The sequence below is a fragment of the Astatotilapia calliptera genome, chromosome 23, assembly GCF_964374335.1.
Source record: "Astatotilapia calliptera chromosome 23, fAstCal68.1, whole genome shotgun sequence".
NCBI lineage: Eukaryota > Metazoa > Chordata > Actinopteri > Cichliformes > Cichlidae > Astatotilapia > Astatotilapia calliptera.
In genome coordinates, this window is record NC_137443.1 from 22,531,397 (window position 1) to 22,555,749 (window position 24,353).

General features: G+C 37.9%; 1 protein-coding gene across 1 annotated transcript; it reads left to right on the forward strand.

The window, feature by feature from the left end:
* The first annotated feature begins 22,117 nt into the window (after window positions 1-22,117).
* Window positions 22,118-23,969, forward strand: LOC145424508 (macrophage mannose receptor 1-like). Its single transcript, XM_080297873.1, has one exon. The coding sequence runs from the start codon at window positions 22,138-22,140 to the stop codon at window positions 22,876-22,878; it is 741 nt and encodes a 246-aa protein (XP_080153999.1). The 5' UTR covers window positions 22,118-22,137; the 3' UTR covers window positions 22,879-23,969.
* The last annotated feature ends 384 nt before the right edge of the window (window positions 23,970-24,353 follow it).

The window sequence follows — 24,353 nt, forward strand, 5'->3', positions numbered from 1 at the left end:
GAGTGCTGAATAGATTTGAAAACATCAAAACAATAAACACAGAAAGCAAACTCCGGTAGATAAAATGTCATAAGTAAATACAAACGAGATATATTTCAAAATTAATAAAAAGTCAGGCTGAAGATGGAGGAATTAAGTTTAGTACTATTATTTGCACTCAGGTCAGCTTTTTGTCCTTTCTTTCTTTTGATATAATGCTAATCTTTTGGTTTTGGTAGATTATCTTTTAAAATAATAAACTCTCATTTCACTCAGTTCCCAAAATGTTTTAATTGTTGTGCTTCATGATGAGTAAACAGATATTGAACTATGTTGTGACAGAATTTGGTTCTTTTACTGTAAATAGAAATAATCATGGTAAACAGATGGATGAGTAGGCTGCTTTTTCAGTTTTTCTTTTACTCTCACTACAATATCTGAAAGGCAAACCAGTGTAACTCTAGAAGAAGTAGGTGTCTCATAGTAAGTGCTCGGTTAGTGAATCAGTTAGGCCTATTAAAAACACAGTGTGTGATTTTCTCAGGCAAAGGAAAGAATCACACTACAAATTATGGCAGATTTAAAAATAAAAACCCAGTTAAAATAAAATCCAAGTCAAATATCATCATTAAATTTCTTGCTTAGTTGGGGGAGGTCCCAGGAAACCAATTTCTCTTTCTGACATTTAGAACACATGACACAATTTCCTGTTTTGTTTTTTGTAGCATGCACTAAAAGAACATCTATTTTTATTAGATTTGAGTGATATGTTAAAATTTTCCATCCTTACACATGCTAGTATCGATTAATTCCTTATGTCTGTGATACCTGTAGGATTATAGTTCAAACTATACATCAAACTGTACATGAAACTGGTGTACATTCAAGCAGCATTTTTAATGTAGCACAGAACAAACACCATTGAGCAAACAGGTTGTTAATTTATTGCTAAACTGCATAAAAAATGATTTAGCAGTGACAGGTCACACAAGCTCGTATGTTTGACACTGGACACATTTTGAAGTTGGCCAACTGTGGAATGTGTTACTTGCAGTGGCTGTTCAATCACAGAATCTCTGTGAAGTTTGCAAAGCAACACACGTCATCTCTGGTGACAGCGTTTAATTATGCTAGACTTTTAAAAAGCAACAAAAAGCAACAGTGGTGCAGAGAGTCCAAATACCTATGTGTACAAAAGCTGCTTATCTCTGCACAAAAGCCACTAGATTTTTACAAGAGACCGCAGTTTGCTCAGAGTTTTGAGATCTTCGCTATTTCATTAAAAATGCTTTTTTGATATGTCCGTTTTGATGTCAATAGTAAGCAATGGATAGATAAAAGATAAAGATATAATGGTACAATATATGGGCTACAAAAGGTCCAGCAAGGTTTGACGCTCTACCTTGTTGGACGCTGGCTGTGTCTGGGTCTGAGTCTGACACCTGCTGGACACTTTATATAACTACCTTTGTGTGCAACTGTGTGCCGTTGACCTGTTTCAACTTACTGAGGAATGGATCAGTATATTTTATTTACTTTCATTTTGCATAAAGATAAACCATAAAAATGAAAATGAAATTTACAAACAAAGGCAGTGAAGAAAAAAACTGTGTATACACAGGCTGGTCGATTTTACAAGACCACTGTTTGTGTAACATGCAATATAAATGCACCTCAAAGAACGTGCAGTTATATGCAGGGAAATGTGGACAATCATGTCTTTACCAATTATTAAGAAATGACTGTTGCTAATTTTGGTAATGACAGTAAAATACATAGGGTCAAAGATAACTGCTTTTTGGGAAAAAATTATTGGAAGAAATTAGAAGATATCAGTTTGTTGCAATGTAAGCTTTACCACAGTGAAAATCTGTTCAAGCAAGATTCTCACTACAAAGCTGTCAATATAAGAAGTCACTTTCTGGATGTAACCTATGGATATGTAACCACCTAACTATCTAAATAAATAAATAAATAACCACATATCACGTGTTTTGTGAGTTTTTTGTTCTTACATGATTTTATTTATCTAGTTGTTTTCAAGATAAATATCACAAAGTGCTCCACAAAAAATGCTGAAAAACCAACAAAGACACATCTATGCATTTTTCTTCCACTTATTCTGTTCAGCACCACAGGAGGTGGCACGCGAAGGGTTAACCGATGGCACGAGCATAGCTGGACTGGCCCGGTGATTTTTCGTTTTTATGGGCTGACGGACGCTGGAACTTCAGGTAAGAAGTTATGACCTGCAGTCTGTCTGGGTCAGATATAAACCAAGTTTAGGTGGAGTTTATCGTTTATCATTGTGCTGACTTTTTACAGTCAGTTACAATAACTCGTACTGCGTACTAGCTAGTATGACGGAGTTTCTATACAGCTGGGTGGGTGCTATGATGTTACTGATAGTGAACTTTATTTTATTTATAAGGTTAGTTAGTAGAGTTGCCAACCGTCCTGCAAAATACGGAATCGTCCCGTATTCGGAGAAAATATTACGCGTTTCGTATTGAGCTGAAAAGTTTGTCCCGGACTTCAGTTAGAATGAAAAAGACACAAAGCTGGATTTATTCTGTGTCTTTACGCTGCAGCTGTCTCTTCTTCTCTCATTCTCCCCCTTCCCTCTCCTGTTGCTACTTCAATCATGAAACTGATCAATGATCAGCTGATCGGCTTTTCTCTCTGGTTTATTTCTCGCCCACTTTGCGCCAGAAAGAGGAAACCAGCGGATGTCGCGCTAAAAAACAGCAGCACGTTTAAGCTTGATCAGCTTTTGTTAGAATTGATTTCATATTAATTTCTCGTATCAGCTGATGTTTGCTGGAGTCACAACTGTAAACCTGCTGGTCATGATGTCGGTTTGGATATGTGGTGAGAGGGAAACAAACCAGGAGATGTCCTTACTGAATCATCAGAGCTGAACAGGTGATGGAGAAACAGGTTTACCTTTTAGGTGACATGAATGAGTTGAAGGGAAGTTATGAACTGTTTCTGAGAGAAAAATTACACCAGGATCCTTTTCTAAGTAGCTGACAGCTGGTAACTGTGCAGGGGCGGGTCTAGCAAAGTGTTGCCAGGAGGCAGGTGTCACACAGTGGAAATCTGTATTTATCTTGTACATTGGTTTTATTCTAATTTTTAGTGTCTATTTATGAGTGCATTTTTTATTTGCATGATTTTATTGTTTCTTTTGCATGTTTGTATGTTGATATTTATATTGCATGGTTTTAATCACTGTGGACTGGCTGCACATGGGACAAATTAGCTGATAGGGATCACCTGCTGAGGCATGGGTGTGTCCAGAGGTGGCCTATCAGCTGTGCAAAGACCTTTCAAAAGCAGGCTAGCTGAGCACTGGGAGGAGAGAGGCCCCAGATATGAGGAGGAATGTGTGGAGGCCATGTGAAAAGAGGGACCCGCTGCCTAATTGTGGGGGTGCGACGCCTAACCTGGAGACAGATCGGCCGATGTGACGTGGCGACCCAGCTCTGTGCCTAATTTTCCCCACACAACATTATTACTTCTTTCATTCATTGTTATTAAAATATTTAAAACTTGTTTTTTTTATTATTATTGAGATTTCTACAGTTTAAATTTTCTCCTTTAATACGAACGTCTGGTTTTCATGTACAATGGAACCCCGACTTGTGAAATTAATTCGTTCCCGAGGGTCTTTTATAAGTCGAAAATTTTCGTAAGTCAAAGCACCCATTGTGCCTTTTGAGTGAACGATAGGCCATAGGCTAATTGTTAACTGTAACAACAATACATCGGTTCAAGTGGAACAGCGAAGTGCAAGTACGAAAGCCAAGGGGGTTGTCACATGATTCGGAAGGCATTGTGGGCATTGTAGGCATTCTGGGCTTTCGTTACGCGGGCATTTTGCAGTAACACAGGCAGAAATATTGGCGTTAACTCCCTTCGTAAGTTGAATTTTTCGTTAAATGGGGTATTCGTAAGTCGAGGTTCCACTGTATTAAAGAAATCTTTTTTTAAAAGAGTTGAAAAAGTTAAAAAAGTTGATTTTTAAGTTACAACAGGACCTTTCTTTAGGTTCCACATAACTGGCAATAAAGAATTTCAAATTATTGTAATTTAGCTGTAACTAGCTGTGTATGACCCTCAATTCACTTACAAAGACAGTAGGAGACAACACGTGTGAGTGGCAGCATTTGTGAGTAGGGTCTCCACTGTCGTTTACTGGGTGCAGCCGGGTTGGGAGAGGGTCGCCATGGCTATAAGCCAGGGCCCTCTTGGGACCATTGTTCTGGCCCCTATTTGTTATTTTACAGGGTGCCGACGCAAGGGGAGCTGTGGTGGCATCGCAGGACGGACTCGGGTGCAGAATGCAAGCTGGGCAGGGATGTGATGGGCCCAGTGGAAAGACAAGAGGATAGGAGGCTCCTCCTCATCTGCCGAAGACAAGGCTGGTGTGGACTCCACTCTAAAGAAGGAATTCCTGGACTGCTGGTGGACCCATAATGAACATGTGGCATACTAACATTAGAGGGAATTTAGTGAACGTAGAAGATTGTATTTAATATATAACCGTGATCCTTCCCAGGCCCTTGCAGTTGGTAGACAATAAAATCTATCCTGGTGTTCCTGGTGTCCAAGTCGTACTTATGTCTGTAAAGCAACTGGGGTCTCAATATCCTGTTTAAATGTCTCTCCGTAATGATGGTTCCTTGCATTGCCAGGCTTTTCAAAATGCATTTGTAGCTCATTCCCAGCGTAAAATAAAACTCAATCATACTGTCTGTCCATGGTGTATAGGTTTAGCCTACTCTTATGCTTATGTCTCTATGCAGCTGTCCAGGAATTGTGTCAATATGATGTGCGCACGTTATCTATTTCGTTGCCACAAATGCGTAATTCGTTGCCACGTTATACCCAATTCGTGGTCACAAATAAGTATTTCGTGGGCACGTTATACCCATTTCAAGGGCACGAAGTAGTATTTTGTGGCCACAATTTATTAATTTTTTGGACCATGTCATCAGAGGGGCTCCGTACATCTCTGTGCCTTGGTATCTGACTCGCTTACTCCCCCTTGTATTTAAAAGAATCGTCCTTTTTTTTCTTTTGCAGCATGACATTATGGCGCAACCGCTTTAGTGTCTGCGTGTTACACAGGAGGGCACTAACAGGGAAAGGGGGGCACAAAGAAATACTTTTCCTTCTTATTCTTATTTAAAATGTCTCGCTTTTAATAAATAATTATCTGAATCTTACAACCAAAGTTTTATTTGATGTAAAATGTATAGAAATCATACATATACCAACAAGACGGTGTACATCACTATCACAACAGCGTTTGTTTTCATTCAAAGGCTTTATGGCTTTTCCTATAATACCTGGTGGGCTGGTCTCTAGTTAAAATGCCCCGGCTGATTTTTTTGTCACAGTCCAGCCCTGAGCACGACACGCAGTGAATTAATCTGAGAAGGTGCATTAAAAAATAAATGGCCGGGCCAGCGGTGCACATCGCAATTTAGCTCACATAGACACATTAGTTGTGCCACTTCTTAATGACTGTATCTTAGCTAACAACCCCAACTACCAGATTCAACTTGTAATTGGCTAAAACTAACTTCACCTACCGGGGAGGGGGACGCTGCTAGCTGGCAGGTTTTTCAAGCGATGCGAAAAAAGTATTACTTTAAACTATTATTACTCAAGTAAAAGTGAAAAGTAGTCTTAAAAAAAGTTACTCAAGTAAGAGTAAAAAAGTACTTGGTGAAAAGACTACTCAAGTAGTGAGTAACTGTTTGAAATGTCCGATTTACTTTTTAAATAAATGCTATCAGACAAACAAAAATAAATAAATATACAAATTTTAGTATTTTCAAAAGGAATATATGTAAAATCATCAACAAAATAAGGCACAACAATTCTAATTTCCAGATTTCATTTTTCCTCAACATAAAGCTTTTTTTACCAATGCCTACAGTAAATAATATAAATATATAAACAGTGCAAACAATTTCCAGTGACAAGATATGCTGTAAACTTTATATTCATTTTTGTTCCAAATGGCAGCAGTCTCAGAGAAAACATTAGAACAAGGCATCTTCAACATGTGTTCATACAAGGCAGCTCAGTTTACCATAAAATTGTATGGGTGTGCATTTATTTCTGCATATTTAGCAAAAATGTGCCATTTCTTTACTCAGTGAAGGGATGGTTAAGCTTCAGCAGCAGTTTGCTCTCAAGGTTCTTTCTGTGAAGCTCTAACTGTTCAGCAGTGAACAGGAGTCCTGCATGACTGAGAAGTCCTTCACAAGCTCCAGATGCAGGAAGAGCTGTATTGATTTTGATGGACAGCTTCTTGATGTGAGGAAAGCCATGCAATAGATCCATACCTCCAGTGAATGGTCATGAAAGGTACCTCTCCAGCCCTGCTTCTGGCTTTCCTGACCCCATGGATCCATCATCTTCGTTGGTTAGGCCGCTGTCTGTGCTGGCCTCATCCAGCTCTGAGTCTAGGTGATGTCTGATGAAGTTGAGACCTGTGGAAAGATGTATGGTTTTCAAAAGAATTAGGTCTGGTCATTATAGTGCTGTATACACTGCCAAGCTGTGGATGTTTGGCAAGAAGATTTGATCATATTGTTGATGTTTTTTACTAACTCTTGTAGAAAAACAAAATCTTGTTATTCATATCCCGCACAAACAGTTTGCAATGAATTCCAGATTAAGTTTAAAATAAGAACGCGTGCAAGGCTAAGCAGTGCTAGCCAATGTTTGGCTGTTACTCTGGGAAAAGACGAGAAAGACAGTGATGGAAGCCGTGACTGGAGCTGCGATGTAGCCTATATAATATTTATATTGTACGAACGTGATAATTATGTATATTGTAATAACGTGATATTATATTATTCAAACGTGAAAGGTGTATTGTTAGAACAATATATTTGTCATGCTATATCACGTTATAACGTGATATAGCTCAGGTTACACGAGCTGAGTTTTTTTCACGCTGAAAAGTAGGTTTGTTTTGGCTCTCACTGAAGACACCGACACTGAAGACATGGCTGTTCTTTTGTACTGCTTTTAAGCTAAGCATTCTTTGTATATGAGGCCAAGGGTGTTCATCCTCTTCAATTTTTCATGTTTCTTCTTTCCGTGTGTCCGCCACTTTGAAACGCTTGGGCCGCTCTGCCCGCCACAGTTTCAGACTGGTCATGTGACTGCATGGCCACATCTGATTGGTAAAAAAGTTACCGGAAACTCTACTGGCGGCATGTTATCTAATGTGTTAAACTAATTATTTTTTAAAAGTAAAGCGTCGAATTTTGCAAATGTAAAAGTACCATTTCTTCTTCACAAATGTACTCAAGTAAAAGTAAAAAGTATCGTGCAAAAAAGCTACTTTAAAAGTACATTTTTTTCAAAAACTTACTCAAGTAAATATAACGGATTAAATGTAACTAGTTACTACCCACCTCTGCATACAAGTTTAACTGTCTTCAGAACATTGCAGAGGCCTTATTGACAGTATTTGGCTCTACATATCTGTGTGAGCAGATTTTCTCTCACACGGAGAGTGTCCTCAGGTCTGAATGCTGGACACTCGGAGACCTGTGTCTCTGAGTGGGAGACCAGAGTTCACATTAACATACATATCTCTGTATTAACAAACATGCCATATTGGCCCAGTTTATTTTTCTTATCATTGTTGTGTGGAGACCATAAATAGCATTTGCATTTTTTTTTTTTTTTTTTTTTGCTATTATGGAGTTCTTGATATGGATAAAAAGTGTCCTTTTTTGTTTCAAAATAGCTGATAAATATTCGCTGATAGCTGGCTACATCTGCGAACAAATATAATCCTATAAAGTTGTTCTATATAGTGTGTAACTGTTGATATAGAGCGGTATTACGTTTATTGCTAATGCAATCATATGGCACATTGACTTCTGACAAAATTTTGGATGGCACTCATCATCAGAAAGGTTGGCGACCCCTGCTGTACATTGTGGAAGGACAGATGCAGTGCCATGGCACACGCTGTCATCTGTCCTTTGGTGAGATGATGTAGCCAGTAAGGCATCAGAGTTTCACAATGCTGGTGCTAAAATCCCCAGGAAAATTAGAGATTATTAAGATTTCCAGCAAATTGGTAACAATGATGGGTGATTCATACTAGCAATAATAGGTCAATAAAATCAAAAGAAAAAGTAAATCAAATAAATTCAGTAAAACAAAAATAACTCACACGGACCACCCGGGGTTCCTGAAGATGCTATTTGTCAATAGTCTAGCTTATGTCGTGTTCAAATTTTTTCACAAGGAAGTAGGGAGAAATGTCTGTTGTTTAAAAGATTTTATTTACTTTAATTTCAAGTGTGATGTGTAAGCATGCTGAAAAACCCTGTGCGCTCTACGTCTACCCTTCAGTTTTTAAAATCCAGACATAGCACCGGACAAAGCTTTTTACCCTCAAACACGGAGGACCAACACGTTTATGAGCACATTTGCATTGTGCATAAAAAAATAATAAAAGAGCTTTATTTAATAATTTTGTAATCTGTTTAATAATTTTCAACCCTAACACCTAACATGGCCTGACCTGTATTGTGTGGAGGCAGATTGATTTTACTGATATAGACAGGGAGATTGTAATTAGCGGCTGAAAACTGAAGGCTAAACCCATACCCCCTGACCCTTGAAGAACATGGGTCTTGTTTTGTTTTGTTTTTTTTAATTCATTGGGCAAATTTGATGGTAGTTTGCAAACATCAGATATCCTCAGCTTCCTTTAGTTTGTCTGTTCTCGGATTATATTTAGATTGTTTTAAAAATCTTGCAGGCTATCATTAAGTATATGAGCCTTGACCTATTTTCTTAAATACTTTCAGTGCACAGCATCACTACATGATGGCATACTGTAGCTGACTGAGCAGAAAGTGTCTTTGATGTTGGTCTCTGCTACACTCTAGTGCTCACCATTGTACATTTTGTTTTTGAGTTTTGTCTGTTGCTTTAGTGGAAAAGTGATTCAGTGAACCAGAGATGATGTGTTTATGCCAAATCAAAAAACAAATTCCTACTATTGATGGAAAATACCCCTCTGTGAATCACCACCTTGTCACTGTGGAGGTGGTTGTGCGTTCCTTTGATCCTAGTAACAAAGGTCATGTTGTTGAGGGAAGCTTGCCCTTGGTAGGGTCTCCCAAGCTAAATATACTACATAAATAAATAAATAAATAAATAAAAGACATCAAGGATTCCTTTACGTAGCCTGGGCCAGGTTTGAGGGTGTTTGGTATTTGGGCCTTAGCCCAATTAATTAATTAATTATATTAATCTAAAACTAATTGCATTAATGTATTCATTAGTTTTGCATTAATGTCACTAAAAAGACGGTGTAAGGATTAGCCTAAACACAAGCATAATCAAAATTTTATTAATAATTTAATATTGTCTTCACAGATCATTTGTGCTTATTCTAGCAAAAAGACGGTTTTAGTATACCCTTAAATGGGAGTTGCACTCTGAGTGAAATTCATATTGAATTTGAGTTATTACTGAGGCCCACTTGCAATACCATTATTGGGCCAGGGGGCCCTGGCCCACAGTTTGGGAATTTTTTTTATTGTTTGTTTGTTACCCGTCAACAGTTTACTAATATGCTAGCAATGCCTCCAGAGTGTTTGTGATCATTTGTAATTCTTTCAGGTAACACAGAGTTATATAACATATATATTATATATTATGTATTATATATTTCTCAATAAGAGTTTTTTAAGAGTTTGCAGTTATTGGGTTTTATGTGGGCCTGCCAGGTACATTCAAAGACTTTTTCAGGCCATTTTCTGTGTGTAGACTTGTTCATTCCGTAACTGCATTTCAACGTCAGGTGTTTGCGTTGTGGCCTTTCCTGTTTGTCAGGAAAACATCGCTTCAGAATGACTCCCATGTTGTCAGGTACTAATTCACATGTCATGGGCACAGGCAATGTCCCTCATGCTTGGAGACTGCTCACTTCAGGGATGATGTAGGTAATCTTGTGATTTGCTCCCCTGACAGGGAACATTAGAAGTACTCACAACAATCATCATTATCAAATATAAAGGAGGTATGTGACACTGATAAATGCTCTAACCGTTTGAGGCAGTGGAGGGTAACAGTTCGAACATGAAGCTTTTAGATTCTGACTGACATTCAGAATTTGTCTTGGAAGGGATAGATTTAAGGCTTGTTAGCCCAGAATGTGTACGTCTATTTGGGGTTATGTTGGAGATTTGTTTTCTTTGATTTGCTTTCTGAGGCCAAAGCTCTCAATTCCAGGAGCTGTCATTTGGCCTGTCACTTGCAGTGAGAGTCTGTCTTTACTCATGTATCTGGCATAAAGCATAAATACGTTAATATTTAACATGTTTGTGTGGTGGTCCAATGTCCAAAAAACCCTCCAAAATCAAAAATACTGCTGAATCACAGTCTCGTATGTCTACCCCTGGATATCTTCCAAACCTTTCTTTATATTTAATCATGAACATGCCTAAAGAGATAAAAGGTAGAGATAATCTAAAGAAGATGGTGTGTGTGTGTGTGTGTGTGTGTGTGTGTGTGTGTGTGTGTGTGTGTGTGTGTGTGTGTGTGTGTGTGTGTGTGTGTGTGTGTGTGTGTGTATACATTTTTTTTCAGGTGATTTCCATTGTAAGACGATAAGACAGTAGGAACAATGAATATGATTTGGCTGTCTGACGTAAAGCAAAGCATCTCTTATGTTTTGCCTTAGGCAAATTAAAAAAATTTGCTTGCTGCTCTCTTCCAACCCTGGGCTTTACATCTGTCTATGTTTGTGTATGTTTTCAAAGTGTTTGTGAATCTTGGACCCCCTATAGGGCACCAGTTATCAAAATTTCTGCCTTCTGATGAGAGGGGGTAAATGTGGTATTAAGTCTAATTCTGATTTAAAGTAAAAAACTTGGCTTGGTTAAAGAAAGTATAACATATGTTATGGATACAAGCCAGACATCCGCAGATATTTGTAAAAGCTACACACACACTATGAGTGTGGCTGAATGGTTGCAAAGAGAAGGTGATCTGGTCTAAAGACGCAGAACTACCAGACAGCAGAATAACAGATATACCAGACAGAAGTAACCACGATAAAGATGGAAGGTCAGCCACAGCCAGATACCTCCAGAGGGGTGCTGAGAAGCCAGTTCTATGGTACGAATAAGATACAATGCCCTACCAGTCATCAGATACCGAGCTGGAACAATAGGCTCCACTCAAAGTCCAGCACCCTGAGGATTTGTAAGCAATGAAAAGAGAGAGGCAGAGGATTAGTACATTTCAATGGAGGATGAAAGAGAGAGCATCTGTAAATGCATCAGGAAGATGGCAGTCTGAGATGAGCTGCTCGAAGGATACATCAGGGAGTTGAAGATGGTGGTATGGAACAGTACCATTTGTTGGTAGCTTTTGAGCACTTCATTCTGTCTGTAAAGAAGTTTTGAATGAATTCTGATAAAACTATGTAACTTAAAAAATTACAAAATGTGTTCTGGTGATACAAGCAGTATCACCAGAACACAGAGCAAGTATACAACAATGAAACACTGGAGGATTTCCAACATGTGTCTCCCAAAATAATAATAAGAAATAAGAAATATGAAGACTTATAGAATGAATGCTGTAAGGAGAAAAAACTGGGAAAGAAAATCCCTTTCACACTAAATGTAAAAATAAAATTTTCTTCAGTTTTCCTTTCAATTTGTTGACCTCTTGTGTTTTTCAAAATACAATGATTTAGTAAAATCTTGAAGCAGGTGCTACTATAAAAGATGACTTCCTGATATCTGCAATTTGCTTGTCTAATGTGAAGCCAGTGTCATGTCAAGTTTTCCCTTATACAAACTGAAAATTTGATTTACTTGTCCCAACAACCTTGGGTTGTTTTTGTTTTTATTAGCTTGTGGTTTTAAAGAGTTTTTCAAACTTCTTATTAAAAAGACCTCATTGTAAACCTCATATGTATGAGTATGAATTATTATTGAATAAATAAATGGAATGCCTAATGGCAACTAATTCAAACTCTAACTTAAGTTAACTAAGATTTCATCTTGATGTATTTACCAGGAAAGTACTAATTTGTTTTTTTCTTGGGTATCAAGTACAAATTTCACTGACATGCAAAAAAAATTAAAACTTTTATTTAAATGTGTTGTTTTTCTAGAATTTGGTTGATATTCTGTCTTTCCCCTATTACAAGGAAACAGACCATAAAGATAAAATAATTCAACAGGAAGATAAAAACCAAACAAAATTGTGTAGGTTTACATTTTTTTAAGGCAATGAAAACGTCAGAAATATAAACAAAACAAAACAAAAAAGGTTTTTAGTCTTTTTAAATGTATGTGCATATGTAATTGATCTTAAGTCAACAGCCAGCTGTGGGAAGACTAAACTTGATACTGTCTAAGTGGGCTCTGATTGACCCTAGTGGTTAATTGTAGAGGCTGATGTTGTTGACTGATCCTGAGCTGTTGTAGCCATGGATAAAACAAATTAGTGGGTCAAAAATGAGCAGCCATTCCCTTCCTAAATTTCTATATTTATTTTTAAACTTACCTATTTTTTTGAATAAGCAATTTTTTAAAGTGATCGACTCAGTAGTATTACCATTTGTTTGGGGCTTTAAAACTCACAGGATATAAAAAGTTCATCTATGTAAGTCTAAACCTAAGGGTGAATTTGCTTTGCTATTGTTTCAGTTTTATTATTGGGCTGTCTGGAAGTCGGATATTGTACCTCAATTCAAAATGTGGCTAACAGAACTGACTGCTCTACTGCATATGGAGAGAATTAGGTACACATTAGCGGACAAACTTAGTAATTTCTTTGATGTGTGGCAGCCATTTTTAGACCATGTATTAAAACAAAGTCCTGTTTGATCGACTACCCCCTTAGCGTTTTATTTCTGTTTATTGCCAGTGTTGAAGTAGTATTTTTGTCTTTGCAGTGTAATCTTTTGTCTTATTTGTGTGTTTTAGCCCTTGCTGTTGTGTTGTCTGTTGTTTTTTTGTCTTTTTTTGTGTCTCTTTTTTTCCTTATATCAAAAAATCTCAATAAACATACTTAAAAAAAAAAAAAAAGAGCAGCCCTGATAAGGCGAGTTTATCACTTGCAAACCAAAATAACCCACTATACCTACAGGTTTTATGTATGTGTTTCTCCATGGAAACAGCATGCCAGTGAGAGGCAGACGAGTGATACTCCATTTATTTTTGCTGTAAGAGCAAACTTTCTATTAGACATCACTGGGGACTGCAGGTGGATAAATGCCTGTTATTGCTGGAATCATGACTACATGGCAAACTGTCATCAGGCCAGGTTTGCTGATCTGACAGTTCAAGTGGAGAAAAGGGCTGTATCCCAATTCAGGGTTTAAAGTACGCAGCCTTAACGGTCCACAAGGGCCGCGTACTCAAAGGCCGCTAAGGCCGGAAGAGCGAGGTTTGCGAAATGGGACGGTCTAGCCTCCATCGTGCTGCCCAGGTTGCCTAGCAATCATGATACTAACAGCTGGAAAGGTTTCATACAGCTTTGTTTGACAGAAATGAAGGAGAAAATCTTTTGTTCATTTGTTTGTTTGTTTCTACATGAGCTTTGATCATTCTCTGTAGGATTAAGCTCAGCTATTGAACGGCGTATATTTTAAAGTAAAGGCTTTAAAACCAAGTTAGTACAAACGTCACTAATGTCACGTAACTTTGCCGACATGTGGCCAACAGTAATGTTTTAATGTTCTTCGTTATTAAACATTTGCAAGTGACATAATATTCAGTACTTACTTAAAGTTTGCTCTTCAGGCGGCCCTCATCCGCCGTTTTTTTTTCCGGCAAAATTATCCACACCCACCGCCGCGCTATGAATTCTGGGATATGTGGGGTCGTTGTCCTGCTGCAGAATACATTTGGGGCCAATAAAAAATCATTCATATTTCTGAAAGCATTATTTGTTTACACCATTTTTTCATACCTGCCTAAAACTTTTGCACAGTACTGTACTTCCTAAACTTTATCATTTTAAAGTTTATGATGTTTCATGGAACACAGTTTGTTCCCTTAGTGTCTGTTTTGTTTGTTTTTAGCATAAAGTTCTTCTTTTTAACTAAATAACCAGATCATGTGCAAATCCTAAATCATTTGTTTCTTTTTAATTTGCATTTATGGTGATTTAAAGAAAAGTTTGAAGTCAAATGCCAATCTGCTAAGAAGATTAATTTACAAAATGCAACCATCTTTTTAAAAAAAAAAAAAACATATTACTCAAAGGAGGCCACAATATCTGTGAGAAATAAATGTTACACTTTAGAATTCTAAATTGGTACCAGTTAAGTTTTTAGTTATTAATAATTTGATTCATCTGCTGCTTGGAAAAGTACAAGATGTAAAGTAGTTTTGTGTTCCTGCTACTGAATAGGTAGCAGGAACTACAGGCGCCGAGAATCAAAGGGCTGTCCTAATATACAAATGCTTTTTGACAGGCAAAGCTCACATCTCCAGCATATATCTTACAAAACCTCTGTGGATCCTCATTGCTCTGCAGAACCCTTCAAAACGAGACAACAATGGATCAGATCTTCACCTGCATCCTATTCCTGATGGGATTGTTTGGAACTTTTACAAAGTACATTCACGTTAATGACAAAATGAATTGGCCTCAAGCTCAGACTTACTGTCGGCAGCACTACACAGACCTGGCCCCTGTCAGTAATGACAAGGATGCCAACAAACTTCAGCAGCTCTCCAGCAATGTCAATCACTATATCTGGATAGGACTCGTGAGAAATTGCTCAAACAGAATGCAATGGCTGTGGTCAGGAGGTGGAGCAGTATCCAGATTTTCCTGGAAACCAGGTGAACCTAACGACTTTAACGATAATGAAGACTATGGCTATATGTGGAAAAGCAAGTGGTACGATGGAGGCCTATGGTATAAAATAACCTTCTTCTGCTACAGTGCAGCAGTGGTGACTGAGAAAAAGACTTGGGAGGAAGCTCTGGAGTACTGCAGGGAGCACCACGATGACCTGGCCAGTGTGGCATCTGAGACTGAGATGCTGCTGATCCAGAAAGAGTTGAGCAAACATAACACCACTGATCACGTCTGGATTGGCTTGCGTTTCCTGGCTCGGGACTGGCTGTGGGTCGATGGGCAGGAGATGGACTATGAGGCCTGGGATGAAGAAGGAAAACCATCATGTCCACATGCTAAGATTAAGTGTGGAGCCTTGAAGGTGACAGAAGGGAGTAAGGCTGTTTGGGACGCTCATGACTGTGAGGAGAGACTACATTTTATTTGCTACTGAGCTAGTTTACTGTGCAAAGTTCATTTGAAATACACTCTGACTACTGTGGTTAGTGCTGTTTGATTATCTCTCTCGTTTGTTTATTTGTATTTTACATCTTGAATCTTGTAATTGTCTAATTTATCTCTTGTGTATCTTGTGTATTTCAGTTGCAATTACTTTAAGCAAACTATGTTGTAATATTTTGTTGTGTAAACAAAATACATTTAGAAACAATGTGGATGTTAATTCAAAATAAATAAAAACTAATAATAAAAGTAGTTCAAAATAATTTCTTGATTTTGTTCATAATTTTTTTTATTTATTCTAGTTTTTCTTGCACACATTTAAAAGAAAAATACAAACATTTATATTCAAACCAAAAGTCTTGTTTCCCTTTTTATAGTGATTGAAGATATATGCAGTATGACAATTCACCCATCAAGAAAAACAGGATCAGAGATGGCATAGGCAGAAACTAATTAAACTTAGCTGAAACCTGAATCCATAGGGAGACAGAGAAAGAGAGACACAGACAAGCCAGCACAAAAACAGGAGAAAACGCAAGACTTATATACTCACAGGAGCAAAGGAGACAAGGAAGCAAAGCAAAATACATTAACATGAGACACAGACCTTCAAAGTAAAACAGGAAGTACACAGACACAGAGTGGAGGGAGAAAGAGGAGATGGAGGAGCACATGACGGGATGAGGAAAACACAGAACACAAGGAGTGGGAACATGGCACCAGAACTAACATCACAACATGAACACAGACACACAGAGGGAGACACAGAGGGCAAATATATGAGGGAAACCTATTAAATATTCAGCGAACTAAACAGAGAATACAGGAAACCTAAACTAGAACACTAAACACTGTAGGACGAACTATAACTAACAAAGTGAACTTTGAACATAAATCCACAACACAAAATCACAAAGACACAAGAAAACTCAAAACACTGGGTCGAGAGAGCCAGGATCCCGAGAAGAACACTGTTTTCACATGGAAAACATCAAAGGACAAAACAAGAGGAGACGAATGTAATAGGAAAGGATCTAAAAACTTTAAGTCATCTGTAACTAAACTGGAGTCACAAAGAATAAAATATTGACTAGAGATGGACCGATCCGATATTACGTATCGGTATCGGTCCGATACTGACCTAAATTACTGGATCGGATATCGGAGAAAAATAAAAAATGTAATCCGATCCATTAAATATCACGAAAGCACCTCACAAAACTTGCAACACCCCGTAACTCGCCTCAGAACGTCGGAGCAGTATGCATCACGTGATAGAGCAGCTGTGGCATGCGGGACCTGTCAGTGGTCTGGATAGCATTTGGAGCTTCGCTAGCAACCTGGCATTTCATCTCCGACAAAGTTATCCCCGAGAGAAGTAAAGCAAGTGTGTAAGTCCATCTCTGAATGTTTGTAAAGCATTCCCATGTTAAGCTTAACGAGCGACTGCCTCTCGCTCTCCTGCTGCTACTTCAATCGTGAAACTGCTTAAATCAGCTGATCGGCTTTTCTGGTCTGTCTCTCGTTTGTTTTTGGTCCACTTTGCGCCAGAAAGAGCAAACCAGCGGCTGAACAACAGCAGCACGTTTAAGCTTGATAAGCTGTTGTTACAATTTATTTAATATTACTTTCTACACCAGGATCTTTTTCTACGTAGCTGACGCTGGTAACTGTGCAGGGGCGGATCTAGCAAAGTTTAGCCAGGGGGGCCGATAGGGCATTAACTGGGAAAAGGGGGCACAAAGACATACTTTTCTTTCTTATTCTCATTTAAAATGTCTAGCTTTTAATAAATAATTATCTGACACCCAAAGTTTTAATTTGATGTAAAATGAATAGAAGTCAATTACTGTATATAGTGACTATTAAGTCTAATATATATATCCTAGTAAGCTATAGTACATTTTCCTTTGGGAAGGTACCATCTGTGCAGTCTGCAATTTTGTTGAAGAAAGATGTTGAATCTATTTAATATTTCTTGAAAAATAATTGATTTCTGTGCATTTTTTTTCACACTGCATCAAATTAAGGTTGATTACGTTGATTAAGCATCATGAGGTGGAGCGTGAGGGGTGGTTCCCTATTTTTTATTTATTTATTTTTGTTGTTGCTGGGAGTTGGAACCCTATTAGTTAGGTTGCTTAATATTTACGCCAAGTACTCTTTAAAATACCAGAATAGGGAGGATGGTGTAGGTCTAAGTTTATTAGATTGATCAGTATTGCTGAACTATGAAATATTTTTTTTGTATACAGGTATAACAGAATAGCTTTAGTGTAGTTGTTGTTTTAAACTTGAGTATGAACTTGCAGACTTGCAAAATGCAGCAAGATATTTTAAAAAACAGTTTTGTTGATTAAAAAACACTATATCGGATTCATATCGGTATCGGCAGATATCCAAATTTATGATATCGGTATCGGTATCGGACATAAAAAAGTGGTATCGTGCCATCTCTAATATTGACCAAAACAGGGATCAGAAATTCTCACAAAACATTAAAAGAAACTAAACATAAACCACTTCTCAAAACACACACAAAAAAACACAAACCCACAAAACTCAAAACAAAGAGTTAAAGACCAAGGGACCAGGACCAGCTTCTACATATACCGCACACAGATATTACAGCATAAGTACATGTTTTAAACATGAACATTGCCCGAATAGTAGGGAAATTTGTGTTTGGTTGATTATTTCTTTATGGTAACATTGTTTCTTGCAGTAAATCTTATACTATCGGAAAGCCTGCTTAGTTCCCCTTAAACCACTTTTGAAAGGAAAATGCATTTGTGGGTTGCACTCATGAACAAACCTGCCAATTCTTCTCTGCCAGTGCCAAACAGCTTATTCTGCTGTTGACTCTTGTTTTGAGCTTCTGGTACTCCAGGCGCTAACAATCAGATACTTGACTGGTGCCTACTTTGCAGCAACTGTGAGCATTGATCCTGCTGCAGCGGTCAGTTGGTTTCTTCTCTAATTATGCCATGTTTGACTGATTAGGATAGGACCTATGCCATAGGGTGACTTCAAGCATATGTTCCATAAAAACAAATGCAACATTATTTGTAGTGAGCCCTGGTGCCATCTCCAAATTTGCATCATCCAAAGAGAGATTGTTTATCAGAGATTACCTCTGGAATTGGTGAGCTAGCAGGTGGATTTCCCTGCCTTCATTCCTAAACTCAACTTCACTGAACACTTGTTCAGTCCAGTCTTGCTTCTTTCATTTTCATGTGTATATAACAGATCTACTGTTATCTTATTACAGCAGCTGGCTTCCTTGATCGCCTGCACATGATTATTTTTTTAACTGTTTCATGCTCTTAATTTATATCCAGAGACAGGAGTTATCGTTACTGTACTGAGATACCATTTAGTATTTAGTTATTCATTGTAACCTAATCACTTTGTATGCCCCTACTGACAAGAGCCCCACATAATTTTGTATTATGACCAACATTTGGCAAATCAAATGAAGACTAATGATTTTCCAGAATTTTAATCCTGCAACCCGGATAAAGATAGGAGGACGGCAGTTGTTGTAAATCCATTCAATTTTTTACTTTAACCAGACTCTAGACTTTGTTGAACATTATGTAATATGAAGACAACTTAGTATTTAAGAGTAGTAGTGGGGTAAAGGTTATTGAATAGGATTGGAATAAAATGACAAAATTGTGAAGGATTAAAACATTCCAAGAGCTCAACTTACTTAATCTAAACATTTTTAAATCACGTTTCATGAACACAGCCTCGATGTCAGGAGGGATCCTTAGTTTATTGCTTATGAAACACCATACAATCCTGGTTGGTATGGACTGTAGCTAATCCACCAGACCACCAATGTCTTCACCGTCATCACAAAGTAATTCCCACATGGCCGCTTCTGGTGAGGTACGTAACATACTGGGTAAATGATGGTAACATTGGGTCCAGAGAGGCATGATTAAAGTCACCAGAAACAAGGAAGAGGGGGATGGGGATGCTGTGTCTGGATTTTACTAGTCACAGAGTGGAGAACATAACAGACTGTGTCAGGTAGCAGTTCAGTGTCTATGCTTCAGACTTGCTTTGTAAATGTGACGAGCCCACTGTTACAACATCTCTTAGCTATCATGGACAATTTATATTTTTGGATTTATAGTTTGAGGTTTGAGGCAAGCATGAATACGAACGGACACAAATACTATCTGAAAATGTATTGAACACGTTTCTAGATTTGCAATGTAATTCTACCCAAATAAGCAGAAGATAAGATGAAGAAAACAGACTTGTGAAGAATGAAAGTAAGAATGGTGAAGGGAAAATAAAACTGCAATTGAGAAAAAATTGTAAAAAATATCAATTGTATCCCTCTCACACACCATATAAAGACATATTTTTCATATTTTCATATTTCATACCCTTCAATTTCTTCTCTTGACCTCTGCACTTTGTTTGTTTTGTTTGATTTGTACCCAGCTACACCAATTAAAAATGGTGTTTACCTTGTCATGATAAACTTTGGATTTTTGTCAGCTCGTGCATATTTTTTTCAAATTCTTTTTATATCTTGTGGGATTAGGTTCAACCTCATCACAACCTTAGCTGAAGACCTTACACATTTAACTTAGACTTTACCTTAATGTAAATAAATCTGTAATAATTTCACAAGTGCAAAACATCAACCACAAACACAACTATATGCAACTCTGTGAAATAAAGGGCACCAGAAACAAAAACTAAAAGCCATGTGCTGCTCAGTCATGAAATAACAAACTAATGTGCTGCACTGGACTTTAAAAGCATCAAAACTACTTTACTTGAATAACAGTTTTGATGCTTTTAACTACAACTGCAATTAAGTTCCTTCAAGGATGTCAAAATAATGCAAATTGTGTTTAAAGAGTTTCAAATATCATTAAGAAATCCTGCATGAAATGCATCTAAGAATATTTGATGTTTACAAGCTGCAAAGATCACTCTACTGACAAAGATTCAACTTCCAATGCAAAGGACTTCAGATGCAAACAAGGAGTCTTGGAAATGTCTGGAGGAAGAACTATGAAGTTTTTTATGATATGAGGTTTACACAAAACTACACAATAAGGGCAGTACAAGCCATGCCAAAATACAAAAATGAACAAATGCCATGTGGCAGTAAGGTGTGGTATGATCATGGGTAAGCTGCAGAGAGAGGAGGGCTTGAGGGTACAGTGGAAAGTACCAGGAGAGGCTGGCTGATGTGAATGTTATAATTCTGCTTCTCCTATTTATGTAATAGTGTGCTGGGATCAGGGAGAAGCAGTACGGTGAGCAGCTGTTACAATGGGAACAGCTACAAAGTCACAGCATACAGTGAAAAATATTGAAAGATAGTCTGTCTGTGCTGGGACGCTCCAGCAGCCTGTCGTGCTATATGCTAATTCAAGGTACTAACAGGCAGAGTAGCAGTAGGAGAATTAAAGAAAGAATTAGGAATAAAAAGACAAAAAAACCCAACAAAACAAAGTAAAACAAATTCTTATCCCTCTCATACAATTTAAGATTTTTTTTTCAGTCATCGTACAATTTCTCTTCTAAACCTTTTCATTTATTTTTCAAGTAGGATGACGTGATAATATGAGAAATGACTTCGACTTCTTCCTGAAAACTAATTTGTTTGTGCGAAGCCAGCAACACTTCAGTTTTGCCTTTTGCAAATTAAAAATTTGTTTACCTTGTTCAAACAACCTTGGTCTTTCTTTCAGCTTATGTAAAGGTTCAAAGTGTTTTAAATCTGGCATCCATCAAGAAAACAAATAAATAACCCCCTGTGAACCTCATATTTGTGATTAGGCCCAATTAATGTTAAATAAACTAAATAAATTGACCTACAATCTTTTTCTTCAACCTTAACATTTAGCTGCCTCACATTCAACTGCCTTATATCTTTCTATCACTAACCGATTTTTTTTTTTTTGAAGCTCCAAATGAAACAAAATATGCTACAGGAGGCAGATTTAGGACTCGCTATGCAGTACTCTGAAGACAAGTGGTGAACTCAAATGACAGCTTTATTGCTGAAGCTCATGTAAAAATACAAGCAAAGCTAAGACACAGCCAGAGATGCAAAACTGAGGGATTAAAGAAAAAACAAGGAGCATACAGTGTGAGAGAGCAGGGCAAGGAACAGAAGGAAACTGAGTGTTTAAATGTTTATATGGGGTATTTAGGACGAAAGAACACTGCAAGAAGAAGCCAAACTGAACACAAAATACATGAGATGATGCAAAATAACACAAGAAGTGACAAAACATAACAACTACTCAGAGGGAAACTTAACTGGATACAGCAAACACAGAAGGAGGCTGAGGAAAGCAGGAAGAGAAAAAAACTAAAAACCCAAAGCAGAATACAAATATAAAACAGACAGTAACTGAAGCTCAATGACTAAATAATAACAAAGAAATCCAAAAATTATCCAAAACATAATTTAAAAGAACCACTGGATATTAATACAAAAACTCTGGACTGAAAACATAAGAGAATAAACTCAACACACTGGCTCAACGACTCAGGAGCCATCATAGGACATTTGAGCTGAAGATTTCGTCCAACTTTTATTGCACTGTTTAGTTTATGGTGATTAATAAATTGATAAATCAGCTACTTGAAGAAGTACATGTGAGCAGTAGGTGCGTGTCTCTGCTGCTGAGAACAAACGAGTTCTCAGAATAAAAGGGCCATCCTGATATGCAAATATTTTTGAATGGCAAAGTTGACAAATCCAGCATATATTTTACAAACGTCTTGGGCTCCTCATTGCTATGAAAGATTCTTCTAAAGAAGACAACAATGGATCAACTCTTCACCTTCATCCTGCTCTTGCTGAATTTGTCTGGAACGCTTACCAAGTACATTTATGTTGACCAGAAAATGGATTGGCTTGAAGCTCAGAGTTACTGTCGGCAGAACTACACAGACCTGGCCCCTGTAAGTACTGAGAAGGATGTCAACAAACTAAAGCAGCTCTCCGGAAATGTCACTCACCATATCTGGATAGGACTGGTGAGAAATTTGCCAGGTAATGAGAACTGGAGATGGTCAGGAGGTGAAGTGGTGTCCAGGAATTTCTGGGCGGAAAATCAACCTGACAACTGTCAGGGTAATGAAGATCGTGGCTGTATGCAGGAAAGCAAGTGGTACGATGCAACCCTATTGTATCAAACAACCTTCTTCTGCTACAGTGCAGAAGTGGTGATGGAGGAAAAGACTTGGGAGGAAGCCTTGGAGTACTGCAGAGAGCGCTACAAGGACCTGGCCAGTGTGGCATCTGAGACCGAGAAGCTGCTGATCCAGAAAGAGCTGAACACACTTAACACCACTGAAATCGTCTGGATTGGCTTGCGTTTCCTGCCTGGGGACTGGCTCTGGGTGGATGGGCAGGAGATGGACTACGAGGCCTGGGGTCAAGGGGGAAAACCAATGTGTCCACAACCCAATATGAAGTGTGGAGCCCTACAGGTGACAGGAGCCAATAAGGGTGCTTGGAAGGCTCGTGACTGTGAGGACAGACTACATTTTGTTTGCTACTGAAGTAGTTTACTTTGCCAACTTCATTTGAATTAGCCTTTATTTACCTACGGTTAGCACAAATCTGTGTTTTATATATTTTATTTAATTGTATTTTCCCTCTTGATGTCTAATCTAGTTTCATTTCGATCGTGTGAGCATGACAAAGTCACCTTTCCATCATATTATAAATACTGTTTCATCATTTCTTTTCCAAAATCCAAAATCAGTTTAGTGTCACAATTTCAATTGATTTGATTGATTGATTGATTTATTTTTGATCACCTGATCTTGGCTGCTGCTGCTCCGAGGTTTACTGCTGTTTGTGGAGTTACACAACTGAAGGTAACAAAATGTAAGCAGATGTTTCATGAGTTGTCCTGTTCCATCCTCTACACTGACAGTACACTCTTTATGCTGTCTTTTTACTAGATAGTATGGAGGTGGAATTCAGTCAATGAATCTAAGCATCATCAGCTTAATATCAAATTCATCTCTGCTATACTTAATGTAACTTACACAGCTACATATTATTAATAACATTTCCAGCAACATTCCAATCTCCAATCTTTAAGCAACAAATATCTTAGATTACAAAAGTCACCTGGTTGTAATTACTAAATTTATTTACTTTTTCTTACTAATCCCGAAAAGTTGATTCTGTTCATCTGGACGTAGCGTTTTCAGTGGGAGAAACGTTTCGTCACTCATCCAAGTGACAGAAAAGGTTTCCTCAACTCTATAAACAGCGGGTTTGCATAATGACTGGAACTAACACCACTGGAGAAAAATGGGCTGTGAGGTCAGTTTCCTTGTCATTAAAATGCAAATTGTCATGACCATTGATCAATATATGATATATGTAAATGTTTAAATACAGAATACCTGTTTAAAGATGTCCCAAACACATTTACTGTGTAAGAGTATTTTTGTCTAATATATTTATAAACTCATTTACAGTTGATTATTTGCATGCCTCAATAGAGAAGCAAAAATGTTTATAATTAATTCATCACCCACAGCCCCCTGTGATCTATCCATCTGTGTGACTGATAGATATGATAGACATGACATACATTTGATGTTTACACAAAAATAAATAAAATATTCAACAAGCTGTAGACTTTTCTTATTATCGGGGTGAACATGGCCAGTGTCCAGCAGCCACGCCTCTGTCAGTGAGCCCCGGGCAGCTGTGGCTACAATGTAGCTTGCCATGACCGGTGTGTGAATGAGTGAGAGAGAAACCTCTGGCAGAACCAGGCTCAGTGAGGGGTGGCCATCTGCCTCAAACCGGTCTTGGGGTTTTTAAAATGATTCACTGGATGTGAAATAAATTGCCTTGTTTGAATTGTTTGTTGTTAGGCAATTTAAAGGCTCACTTTGATGTCAACTAATACACTTACATGGTCCAAATAATTTGAAATAAATATTTACAGAACATTCGTCAGTGGTATTGGGTCCCTGGCTACAATGTAGCTTGCCATGACCGGTGTGTC

Coding starts and splice junctions, on each gene's coding strand:
- LOC145424508 (XM_080297873.1), top strand. CDS start 22,138: ATGGATCAACTCTTCACCTTCATCCTGCTCTTGCTGAATTTGTCTGGA.